The sequence below is a fragment of the Microcaecilia unicolor genome, chromosome 4 (genome assembly GCF_901765095.1).
Source record: "Microcaecilia unicolor chromosome 4, aMicUni1.1, whole genome shotgun sequence".
In the NCBI taxonomy this organism is placed as follows: domain Eukaryota; kingdom Metazoa; phylum Chordata; class Amphibia; order Gymnophiona; family Siphonopidae; genus Microcaecilia; species Microcaecilia unicolor.
In genome coordinates, this window is record NC_044034.1 from 9631178 (window position 1) to 9644713 (window position 13536).

Here is a 13536-nt window from a genome sequence, read left to right on the forward strand (position 1 = left end):
GGGAAATCAACTGTATAATCTTGCAAAATTTCTGCCTCAGGAATGGACTAACTACATCTTTAAAAAATGAGAAATGTTTACCCACAGTTTTTAGGTTGTAGAACATGAAAAACATCAACGTTGTGAAAAAGTTGCATAATCCCTCTCTACTGACCCTACAGTACACAAAACTTTCAAAACTGAAAGGTGCCCAATTTACCCTTCCAAACTTTTATAGCCTTTATCTCTGTTATTTGTAACCCATGTTTGGTACCTTTTCACTCAGTGAGTCAAATATTGATCATTAAAAACATATGACTTGTGTGTACATGTGTAGAACACATACAACAATTTACACCTTCTTCAGAGCAGGAGGATTTGGCCATTTAAGCCCCAAGAAATTATTTTAAAAGCTCTGATTTGGTAAGTGCAGCTGATGGCAGAAAAATCAGCCCTTATGTAAGATATTTTGATCTGCTACTTGAATTCCCTGATTCTTCCTGGAAGAACTGTAACCTCCTTAGAAATATATTTGCTAATCTCACCTTCAGTAACTCGGTGGCCGGCTGCTGAATCTTCTCCTCTATCTCAGAGATCAGCTGCATGAGGGAAGAACTTTGTTCTTCTAGCTGGGTCTCATGTTCCCTGATTCTCTGAAGAATCTTCTTCTCTTCCTCCTCCAGTCTCGAGAGAAGGATCTGCTTCTCCTTATTCAGAAACTGTTGTAACTCCTCAAACTCAGACTCCACTTTCTGTCGTTTGATCTGTGTCTCACTCTGGATTAAACGAGAGATAATTCTCAGTAACACTAGAGTGATTTTGTTGCAGTCACTCCATTACCCTCCTCTTAGTGGTGGCTCTGGTACAGCACTCCCTCCTTTAACAGTGGTGACTCCAGCACAGCTTTCCTCCACTCACCACCCACTCTTTTCCCAGCCTTCCTCTCTCACCATACTCAGAAGCGTATCTCCTCCACCCCCTACCCACAAACTCCCTCTGCCTCTCTCCTCATGTGAACTGTACTCATCCCGGTACCACTGTTGTCCCCATATTGTTTCTAAGTGAGCAGAAGAGGGGTCTCCGTCCTCTCCTGCTCTTACCCCTTACCACAAGCAGCCTCCATTTCACACTTCCCCATCATCTACTCCCTGCATCTCCCCATTCTCCCCTTCCTCAGTATTCATTAGCATCTCATTCTTCTTGTTCTCCTTCTAGTATCTAGCCCCAGCTTCCTTCTCGTTCCTCCCCCCACAATCTTGCCCTGCCCTTTTGAACATTTTGTTGAGTGGTGGTTCTTCACTGATCTACTTTCTCTTCAACGACAGCACTGCGAGCACTTTCAAAACAAGAGGTCACAGTTGGGGGGGAGGGGGTGGAGGGAGGGAGGGAGGGAGGGGATGAAGGGCTGTTAAATCTTTAAGACTTAGGGGCCCTTTTACTAAGGCGCATCGAAAAATGGCCTGCACTGGTGTAGGCTCGTGTTTTGGGCATGAGCAGATCCATTTTTCAGCAAGCCTGTAAAAAACGGCGGAAAATGGACGTGCGGTAAAATAAAAATTATGTAGAATGACGATTACCACCTGGTTTCTGCCGTGTGCCGGAAAATTTTAAATTATTTTCTGGCGTTTGTAACAGACACGCGCAAAAAATGAAATTACCGCCCGGGCCACCAATGCAGCTTAGTAAAAGGGTCTCTTCATTTTCTGCTTACTACTGTTAAATTTGACTCTATTTTCAATAAAGCTTTGAAAAACTAAAAAAAAACCAACAAAGTAAGTGGTCACAGACCAGCACATCCTGATGTTAACGAACATGGAGCGATACAAAGGCATTATAACATCCTCATTTTTGTTTTCCATTCCTTTCCTAATAATAGCTAACATTCTATTTGCTTTCTTAGCCGCAGCAGAACACTGAGCAGAAGGTTTCAACGTATTATCAATGACGACACCTAGATCTCTTTCTTGGTCTGTGACTTCTAACGTGAAACCTTGCATGACGTAGCTATGATTCGGGTTCCTGTTTCCCACATGCATCACTTTGCACTTGCTCACATTAAACGTCATCTGCCATTTAGACGCCAAGTCTTCCAGTCTCGTAAGGTCCTCTTGTAATTTTTCACAATCCTCCCACGATTTAACGACTTTGAATAACTTTGTGTCATCAGAAAATTTAATTACCTCACTAGTTACTCCCATCTCTAGGTCATTTATAAACATGTTAAAAAGCAGCAGTCCCAGCACAGACCCCTGGGGAACCCCACTAACTGACCTTCGTGGAGGAGTAGCTTAGTGGTTAGTGCAGTGGACTTTGATCCTGGGGAACTGAGTTCAAGTCCCACTGCAGCTCCTTATGATTCTGGGCAAGTCACTTAACCTTCCATTGCCCTTGGCCCTGGTACAAATAAATACCTGAATATTACTATGTAAACTGCTTTGAATGTAGTTGCAAAAACCACAGAAGGGTGGTAGATCAAGCCCCATTTCCCTTTCCCTTCTCCATTAAGAATACTAACCATTTAACCCTACTCTCTGTTTTCTATCTTTTAACCAGCTTTAAATCCACAATAGAACACTACCTCCCATCCCATGACTCTCCAATTTCCTCTGGAGTCTTTCATGAGGTACTTTGCAAACGCCTTCTGAAAATCCAGATACACAATATCAACCAGCTCACCTTTATCCACATGTTTGATCACCCCTTCAAAGAAATGTAGTAGATTGGTGAGGCAAGATTTTCCTTCACTAAATCCATGTTGACTTTGTCTCATTAATCCATGCTTTTGAATATGCTCTGTAATTTTGTTCTTAATAATAGTCTCTACTATTTTGCCCGACACCGACGTCAGACTCACCGGTTTATAATTTCCCTGATCTCCTCTGGAACCTTTTTTAAAATTCGGCGTTACATTGGCCACCCTCCAATCTTCCGGTACCACGCTCGATTTTAAGGATAAATTACATATTACTAACAATAGCTCTGCAAGCTCATTTTTCAGTTCTATCAGTACTCTGAGATGAATACCATCCGGTCCAAGAGATTTGCTACTCTGCAGTTTGTAAAACTACCCCATTACATCCTTCAGGTTTACAGAGAATTCATTAAGTTTCTCCGACTCGTCAGCTTCGAATACCATTTCCGGCACCGGTATCCCACCCAAATCTTCCTCAGTGAAGACCGAAGCAAAGAATCCATTTAATCTCTCCGCTACGGCTTTGTCTTCCCTGATCACCCCTTTTACTGCTCGGTCATCTAGCGGTCCAACCGATTCTTTTGCCGGCTTCCTGCTTTTAATATACCTAAAAAATTATTTACTATCTGTTTTTGCCTCCAACGCTATCAAAGTCCCTCTTAGCCTTCCTTATCAGCGCTTTGCATTTGACTTGACATTCCTTATGCTGTTTCTTATTATTTTCATTCGGTTCCTTCTTCCATTTTCTGAAGGATTTTCTTTTAGCTCTAATAGCTTCCTTCACCTCACTTTTTAACCATGCCGGCTGTCGTTTGGTCTTAAGTACATAAGCATCGCCATGCTGGGACAGACCAAGGGTCCATCGAGCCCAGCACCCTGTCACTGACAGTGGCCAAAAGAACAAGCAATTTGTCCTGCCCATCCTAGGAATAGTGTATTATTCCCTCGTCCATTCAATAACATTCTATGGCCTTTTCCTCCAGGAAGCCGTCTAACCTTTTTTTGAAGTCCGCTAAGTTAACCGCCTTAACCACTTTCTCCGGCAGCGAATTCCAGAGTTTAACTACGCGTTGAGTGAAGAAAATTTCCTCCGAATCGTTTTAAATTTACCACAGTGCAGGTTCATCGCATGCCCCCTTGTCCTAGTATTTTAGGAAAGCGTAAACAGACGCGCCACATCGACCCGTTCCATTCCACTCATTATCTTATAGACCTCTATCATATCTCCCCTCAGCCGCCTTTTCTCCAAGCTGAAGAGCCCCAGCCTCTTCAGCCTTTCCTCATAGGGAAGTCATCCCATCCCCTGTATCATCTTTGATGCCCTTCTCTGCACCTTTTCCAATTCCACTATATCTTTTTTGAGGTGCGGCGACCAGAATTGAACATAATACTCGAGGTGCGGTCGCACCATGGAGCGATACAGTGGCAGAATTATATCCTTATTTTTCTTTTCAATCCCTTTCCTAATGATACCCAACATTCTATTTGCTTTTCTAGCCGCAGCAGTACATTGAGCAGAAGGTTTCAACGTATCATCAATGATGACACCTAGATCCCTTTCTTGGTCCGTGACTCCCAACGCTGAACCATAACTGATCTTTGTAAGCCACATTGAGGCTGCAAATAGGTGGGAAAATGTGGGATACAAGTGCAATAAATAAATAAATAAATAAACCTTGCATGATGTAGTTATAGTTTGGGTTCCTCTTTCCCACATGCATCACTTTGCACTTGTTCACATTAAACGTCATCTGCTATTTAAACGCCCAGTCTCCCAGTCTTGTAAGGTCCTCTTGTAGTTTTTCACAATCTTCCCGTGAATTGACGACTTTGAATAACTTTGTGTCATCAGCAAATTTGATTACCTCACTAGTTACCCCCATCTCTAGGTCATTTATGAATATGTTAAAAAGCAGAGGTCCCAGCACAGATCCCTAAGAGACCCCACTAACTACCCTTCTCCATTGCGAATATTGACCTTTTAATCCTACTCTTCATCGGTCGCAAAGCCCAAATCATGAAAAAACTCCAAACCACCCAAAACACAGCAGCAAGACTCAATTTTGGCAAATCACGATTCGAAAGCACAACACCACTTCGAGAAAAGCTACATTGGCTCCCTATCAAGGAACGAATATACTTCAAAGCCTACACTATGATCCACAAGATTCTCAATGGCGAATCTCCAAGCTACATGTCCAACTTGATCGATCTTCCAACCAAGAATCGGTCCAAATCTTTTCGAACATATCTCAATCTTCATCTCCCCAACTGTAAAGGCCTCAAATAAAAACCTACTACGCATCCAATTTCTCTGTTATAGGCAGCCAACTCTGGAACACCATACCTCGACAAATCCGAAATACCAGCGAACACCTACCCTTCCGAAAGCTGCTGAAGACTTACCTCTTCAAACAAGCCTACCCAAACGACCCTACAAAGTCTCGAACCTAACCCACACCACAAACAATACCCACACTCCAATCCTTTCCCCACATCTCATAATTTTGTCCCACTCTATATAACTGTGTTATCTCTATGATACTTTGTACCATACTTTGTATTATCTCTGTGATACTATGTACCATATTTTGTAAGCTGCACTGAACCTGTTATCAAGCGGGAAAGAGCGGGGTATAAATGCCACAAATAAATAAATAAATACTCTCTGTTTCCTATCTTTCAACCAGTTTGCAATCCACAGTAGGACATTACCTCCGATCCCATGTCCCTCTAATTTCCTCTGCAGTCGTTCATGAGGGACTTTATCAAATGCCTTCTGAAAATCTAGATACACAATATCAACCGGCTCACCCTTGTCCTTCTTTTTTAATACGCGGAATATATTTGGCCTGGGCTTTCAGGGTGGTGTTTTTGAACATTATCCACACCTGATGTAAATTTTTGACCCTCGCAGCCGCTCCTCTAAGTTTTTTTTTTTCACCTTTCTTCTCATTTTATCATAGTCTCCTTTTTTAAAGTTAAACACTAACGTATTTGATTTCCTATGTATACTTACTTCAAGGCTAATATCAAATCCGATCATATTATGATCACTGTTATCAAGCGGCCCCAGCACCATTACCTCCCACACCAGATCATGCACTCTACTAAGGACTAGGTCTAGAATTTTTCCTTCTCTCGTTGGCTCCTGTAGCAGCTGCTCCATAAAGCTGTCCTTGATTTCATCAAGGAATTTTACCTCCCTAGCGTGTCCCGGTGTTACATTTACCCAGTCAATATCGGGGTAATTGAAATCACCCATTGTTATTGTGTTGCCAGTTTGTTAGCGTCCCTAATTTCCTTTAACATTTGTACTTCCGTCTGTTCATCCTGGCCAGGCGGACGGCAGTACACTCCTATCACTATCCTTTTCCCCTTTACACGTAGAATTTCAATAATAGGGATTCTATCATGTGTTTTGTTTCCTGCAGTATTTTCATTCTATTTGATTCAAGGATCTCCTTAATATACAATGCTACCCATCCACCAATTCGATCCACCCTATCACTACGATATAATTTGTACCCCGGTATGACAGTGTCCGAATGGTTATCCTCCTTCCACCAGGTCTCAATGATGCCTATTATATCTCATTTTTCATTTGGTGCAATATATTCTAACTCTCCCATCTTATTGCTTAGGCTTCTGGCATTCGCATATAGACATTTCAAAGTATGTTTGTTGTTCCTATTTACATCATGCTCAGTACTTGACAATATTAATTTGCAATCTTTTGTCTGATTTTTATTTAAGGACACCTGATCTACTACGGTCTCTTTTGCAACCTCACTATCAGGATACTCTATTTTCCCTGTTTTGGTGATGTCTTTGAAAGATACCTTATCCCGAACCATGCGCTTTTGAGCAACTGTCCCCAGCACTATCTAGAATCCTATCTAGGTGACATGTGAGGTCCGCCACCTTCGCTAAGCTTTGTGACACCAGAGGATCCAGAATCCGCAACTCTATCCTGGAGCTCTCAAAATCCCATCAAAGGTTGCAGGTTACACATGATTATATTAGATGAAAATGAGCTTCCACATCAAAGGAGTTATTTAAGATTGAAATCTATATCCTGGAACTCAGTTAAAAGGCATCAGGACAGACCCATCCCTGAATGAGCAGAAATGTACATGTAACAGTCAGTGAGTGTCACCAGATCAGTCCTTACTATAATGTCACAGTTCACCGAGCGGATTACCTCAGCTATGATGTGATGAAAGTACTTTGGGGCAATTCTATGAACTGGTACCAAGAGAGAGGTACAACTATTGTTATGGTATAAGTCAATTGTCAGAATTATTTTATCAATATAAAAACGCAGCTTTTAAAAGATGTACCTTCTTTCCCCTTTTCCTTGGGAATTTCTGGAAGTAGGACAAAGACATTTAAGAGACCAAAAGGATTCTGTGCTTCAAAGAGAAATAAAACTCTCTCTGCCCTCCCACCTAAAAAGACTGAACAAAAGCATGACTAAGGTGGATACTTGAAGAATCACATAGACATCTCCACCAGCAGACAGATAGTCTGGAAAAGGCATAACTCCAGCTATTAATAACAAAGACTTCAGAGGGGAAACCATAAACAAGACATTTGCTTGTCAAAGGTATACCTGCCCCTCCCATCAGCTATCAGACAAATGGACGCCAGGACATCTGCAGAAAGGAGAGACCTGTAATTCAGATCATGTGAACAGACTACAATAACCATAATGCCTTGCAAGTTATCCAGTGCAAACCAGGAAGCAGATGCTGGGACTCTGTGATCATATCCTCCTGCAGCTTGCAAGATATAAAAGCAAAAGCTGTTTCCCCAAGAAGCAGACTCTCTTCTCTCTTCAAGACTCTCCCTCCAGGAGATTCTCTCTTCAGCACCAATCCAGATGCCTTGCTCCTGATCTGCAGTCCACCTGCCTCATGGCTCTTCAATGGACCACAAAATGCTTTGCAACAGACTGCTTTGTAAGTTATAACTTTTGATCTAGACCTGCTACTCTACTTTACCTTACTTAAGCACAGATTATCTGTAAAGATCTCTTAAGACCTACCTCTCGTGTGCAATTGTATATTAAATCAACCCTTTTGAAGCTAAAAATACGGTCTCTTTGTGTTCTGAGTATATGGTATCTTTTATATATACTTAATTTATTTAATTTATTGCAATTATCACCTTTGGTGATTGGTGGAGAAATTAATATCCTAAAACTTATAATACAGCGCCTGCTCTTAAATTATAAACAGTAGCGAGTGCTCTAGAGCTCTTTCCCCCAAGATAAATCATTTCTTGTAACACTATGGGGTGCACTTAATGTCATTTATTTAATGATTTTAGGACAAACCTAAGCCTTATAGAGTAAGAGCAGAAAACTAAAAGATGTTATCAGCCAAATCCCTCTAATTTTATTATATTCCTATGGGTGTCTCGAGCATTAGCTGGCCATCTTCCGATTTATATAGATGACGGCAGAAAAAGACCTGCACGGTCCATCCAGTCTGCCCAACAAGATAAACTCATATGTGCTACTTTCTGTGTATACCTTACCTTGATTTGTATCTGTCATTTTCAGGGCATAGACCGTAGAAGTCTACCCAGCAATACCCCCTGCCTCCCAACCACCAGCCCCACCTCCCACCACCGGCTCTGCCACCCAATCTCAGCTAAGCTCCTGAGGATCCCTTCCTTCTGAACAGGATTCCTTTATGTTTATCCCACACGTTTGAATTCCGTTACCGTTTTCATCTCCACCACCTCCTGCGGGAGGGCATTCCAAGTATTCACCACTCTCTCCGTGAAAAAATACTTCCTGTCATTTTTCTTGAGTCTGCCCCCCTTCAATCTCATTTCATGCCCTCTAGTTCTACCGCCTTCCCATCTCCGGAAAAGGTTCGTTTGTGGATTTATACCATTCAAATATTTGAACGTCTGTATCATATCACCCTTAGTTTTTCAGTATTCTTTGCTTGAACTTTCATTTAAATTGTTTTGAAATGAGTCTGGTATAAACAAGATACTTTACAAGTTTTTTCTTTTCTTTTGCATTTTCTTCCTCCAACAGGTCTCATTACACTACGGGTGTTTCTCAATTAAGTATTAATGTATCTTAGATTCTCAGATTTAAGTAAATTCTCTTTATGTCACACTCTAGTGTCTGTGTATTTTTCTCAATCATTTATCTCTTTTATCTTTCAGTGTCTTCCAGGAAAATCCTTCTTGCATGGGCCAGTATTGAAAGATACCCATCCTCCTCCTCCTCAGGTAAGTATGAAAGGGTCGTCTTCTGTTATTCTCCCCCTACTAGCCTATCTACAATAAATAAAAAAATCCTATCTTTCCATTATTTATATGTTCTATTGTGCATCTTTTTCTTCAATAATTTGTATTCTAACTCCTTTTATTTAAAAATATAATATTCCCTAACTTTCCCACTGAAGAAATGATTCTTAATATTTTCAAGTTATTACTCAACCTTTTTAATCTCTCTCTTCAGTCTCACTATTTTTTTTTTTTAATTCTAGTCTCAAATGGTGAGATGATTAAATTGTTCAGGAATTAAGAGCCTCAGTATTGACTATATAATTCCTTCTTGTCCTAACTTATTTCTTCTCTGCTATCTCAGCTGGTAAATTACTAACAGGCATTTTCCTGCTTTTCCTGCCTTCACGGAGATCTGAATGTTTTTCCAGAGAATAGCTGACAGGTCTCAGCTGCCCCCAGTCATTGAAATGTTTGAATTCTGGTCACCATTTTTGTCTCCAATCAATTATACCCTCTCAAAATGTAATAGCTCCAAGATAAAAAGGAAGTAATAAGCCTCAGAATACTTGCCATATACTAAAAAGGGAATTTTTATCTATATCATGTGTGTCTGTGTTTCAACACTTATCTTAGCGGTGCAGATGCATCAAACGAACTTCCGAGAGTGGCCAGTGTTTAATAGACTCCATCAGGGAAGAGTGTTGAAACAGACACTGAAAAATACTTCATTATGACTCAGTGTTGAAAGACTATTTACATTTTCAGTTGGTATAATTGATTTGATATCGTTGAGACCCTAACTCACCTCTTTTTAGTTTGCTTATTACTATTTTTTTTTTCTGTCTCCGCCACCCTCACTGTGAAAAAGTACTTCCTGATGTTACTCCTAAGTCGAACATCCTGTAACCTCAGTTCATGTACTCTAGTTCTGATGAACAGAATAAGTTTACCTTAGAGGAAAGGAGAGATAGATGAGATAATATACAGACTTTTAAAGGGAGGAGGAAGGGAGGAAGGGAGGGGGGCTGGGGCTGCCTAAAGTTATGATTTCAATGCAGGGGGGAGCGGCGACCTCGGGCGGGGCGGGGGACAAGGCCGTCAATAAAGGACCTCGGGCAAGGTCATCAATAAACGACGTCCATAAAGGACGCTCCTGACTAGCATTTTTGCCCCCTTCCGATTTTTTTTTTTTTTTACATTTAAGTTTCCGAAGCCCGCACAGCCCCAAAGAGAGGTACAGACCTCTCGTTAGCTTTCCAGGCATTTTCCAGCGTTAGGGCAAGCGGAAAACCTTAGTGCATCTCATTTCAATAGGGTTTCTACACAATTCACTCATCTGCATTCCGTTTGCGTTAGCTGCTACCGCCGTCGGAAAAAAGTATTTAGTGCATGCCAAGGTTTACTACGTCCTCGTTATTGCCTCGTTATTGACTCGTAAAGTTTAGAGCATCTGGCCCTCAGTGTTGAAAGACTATTTACATTTTCAGTGGGTATAATTGATTTGATATCGTTGAGACCCTAACTCACCTCTTTTTAGTTTGTTTATTACAATTTTTTTTCTGTCTCCGCCACCCTCACTGTGAAAAAGTACTTCCTGATGTTACTCCTAAGTCGAACATCCTGTAACCTCAGTTCATTTACTCTAGTTCTGATGAACAGAATAAGTTTACCTTAGAGGAAAGGAGAGATAGAGGAGATATTATATAGACATTTAAATAATTGACAGGTATTAATATGCAAACAAATCTTTTCCAGAGACGGAGAAGTGGTAGACCTAGACGACATGAATTGAGGTTACAAGAAAGTTGACTTAGGAGTAACGTTAAGAAGTACTTTTCAACAAAGAGGGTGGTGGAGACAAACACTGCTGGACTGCCTCAAGCCTGAGCCCAGTTCTCCTTTCCCATTTTGCAACCCACATCACACTACCTCTCTGCAAGAAATACAATGTCACAATTTTCCTTTGTTCCACATACGGATTCAGAATCTGCCTGTTCTCAGCCAATAAGGAACCAATAGTTTCCATACTATAAGTAACGAAGCAGACTGAAGTCTATTATTCTCTTATTCAGGTGATTCATGGGATTGAAGTAGTGAAAGGAACAAAAACCCTACAGAAACTGGCTCAGAAGGAGACACAGACACCCACCTTCAGCTCTTCAGCTTTCTTCTCTTCAGTAGATGTAAACTTCAGAAGATCTTCCAGATTCTTTCTCAGAGGCTTCAGGTGCATTTTAAGTTTTTCCTGTGAACATTAAACATCATTGATTAGCATGTGATTATTTTTATAGCCACAATTTCAGACTTGACTGTAAATGTCAGATGTCCCTTCCAATTTAGATCGTTTCTTTGAAATAACAGAATTCTGATGGGTCAATATTCAAAGTGATATAACCAGGATAGGCTCCTGCCTGGTTAAATCGTGCTGAACTGGCCATGAGCCAATATTAAACAGCACTTAACCCAACAGTGCCACTGAATATTGGCAAAAGTTCTGTCCAGACAGTGGAGGGAGGGGTGATTCGGGGGCAGTCAGGGTGGAACTGAGAGATATGTGGGTACCAGTGATATTCAGTTCCAGTGCCCCATATCTAACCAGGTAAACTAAACCATGAACAAGGTGTCCTAATCAGAGATTTACACTATCTCAAGGGTTAAGAAATAATTAAGGCTGGATAAGTGAGAGAATAATTAGGCAGGACTAGATGAGAAACGAGATTAAGAAAAGGGTGTGGGTAAAATTCTTTGTATTCAGAAAGGTCAAACTGAAGAAATGTGTTTTTAGAAGACTTGTAAAAGTTAGGTAATCAGCTGTAAACTTGATTGATTTAGGAAGAGAATTTTGGTGCCTTGATAGGAGAAATTAGCAGAGTGAATTGTTTTATATATCACATTCTTACAGATAGGGAAATGTAAGACAAGATGAAACAGCATTACGAGGGGGTAATTCAATTAGATTGTTCATTATTATTATTATCATGTGTTTAGGTTCTTGGGTACAGCATGGAGTATTGGCAATACCTGTATTCCTTCTGGGAGCCACAACTCACAGGCTGAATATTGACCCCTGAATGTATATGGAAGATGCCTCAATAGACAACAGCCAGGGTTCAAGTTTTGATGATTGATCTTACTACTCATATGCTTCAAAATGCTGCTAATTCAACTCCATTTAGTTTTATGGGAATGAAAAGGTAAATTTTCAGTAATATCATTAAATACACACACCTTCATCTCTCTGCTTCTTCTCTAGAGTTCATGGTATGAGATTTGTGACCCCAGGACACACTGTGATACTAAAGATACTGATACAGACCTTGTATTCCTGCACAGCCTCCTTTATTGGGATCACGGTGTGAGATCTGTGATCTCTGGACTCTCTACAAATAATGCAGATCATTTTCTGATCCTCTTCACAAAACAGCTTCAGTTTCTCTTCATGTTCCTCACACAAATTCTCCTCTTTTGGTCTCACTGAAGTCTGACTGAGATTTTTCACCATTTCTGTCATATTTGCCAGCTGCCTGTTAGGTCTGAGGTTTCTCTGCGGAGACATTGCCCTGCACTGAGGACAGGGGAAGTTTGTGTCCCTCCCCTCCCAGCTCTGAGTGATACAGGAGCGGCAGAAGTTGTGTCCACAGTCCGTAGTCACTGGATCTGTGAAATAATCCAGACAGATAGAACAAGAAGCTTCATCTCGCAGACTCTCAGCAGGGTTTGCAGCAGCCATGATTCTTACAGGAAATGAGAGTAAGAATTCAGTTTCTGTTTCACATCTTCAAAATAAAGGAGCGTCTGTGTGGAACAGGATCTTTGCCAGGGACTTTGTGTAATTTGCAGACACCAGGGCTGTCTGCCCTCCTTCCTGTCTCCTAGTTCCTCCCTTTTTTTCCCAGCTACAGAGACCCAGGGGTCTGGAAGCTGCAGGGAGAACAGCAGTGACCTCTTCCCATGAACTTTCCTGTGTGTAAGATGGATCCTGGGGCAGTGACATAGCCCAGCTCTGCAGCAAGCAAAGATCTCAGGAAGGGGGCAGCTTTTGCAAAAGTGAGGCAGGAATTCAGTTTCCATTTCACATTATAACTTTAAAACCATACAAGAACGTAAGACCTTTGAAGTCAGAATGATTGAATATTTTAACACCCAACAGAAAGGACTTAACAAGGATCTGGGGTTCCTAGCCCATTATCTAGACCAACGTTCTATGAAGCCTCCAGTCGGAAGTGTGAAGCGCCAGAGATATCCGGTTTCCCCATGAGTGAAGGAAAACAGCACAGCACGAAATCCCTCTCTCTGTAACAGTGAAGGACTCAGAGGGGGAGGGGAGAGAGATGCCCTCACTCTCTCTGTAACACAGAACAGCAGGAAACTTAACACTGAAGGACTGGACTCCAAGGGGGGAGGGAGAGAGGGCAGAGGGCAGGGACACACACTCCCACATGCACACTCTGAAGAAAACCTTGCATCAGAAACGGGGCTTTTTTACTAGTAAACCATAAAGCTGTATGTGTCTGTTGATCACCCACCCCTCACCTATCCACACCCATCCTGTTAGAATATCAATGATATGCTTTGATGTCCCCATGCAAACCTCCGACCCACCCCCA

At 41.4% G+C, this 13536-nt stretch overlaps 1 protein-coding gene across 4 annotated transcripts in view; it reads right to left on the reverse strand.

Moving 5' to 3' along the window:
• Positions 1 to 12695, reverse strand: part of LOC115468287 (E3 ubiquitin-protein ligase TRIM39-like) — a 31253-nt gene extending 18558 nt beyond the window's left edge. For 2 of the 4 annotated variants that reach the window (XM_030199903.1, XM_030199902.1), the window contains exons 1-3: positions 12246 to 12695; positions 11079 to 11174; positions 525 to 755 (exon numbers count right to left, since the gene is read on the reverse strand). In XM_030199903.1, coding sequence (XP_030055763.1) covers positions 525 to 755; positions 11079 to 11174; positions 12246 to 12659 — 741 coding nt within the window. In that variant the 5' untranslated portion in view covers positions 12660 to 12695. The remainder of the gene's footprint in view (positions 1 to 524; positions 756 to 11078; positions 11175 to 12245) is intronic. The other 2 variants (XM_030199900.1, XM_030199901.1) reach the window with 1 other exon arrangement.
• Between the last annotated feature and the right edge of the window lie 841 nt (positions 12696 to 13536).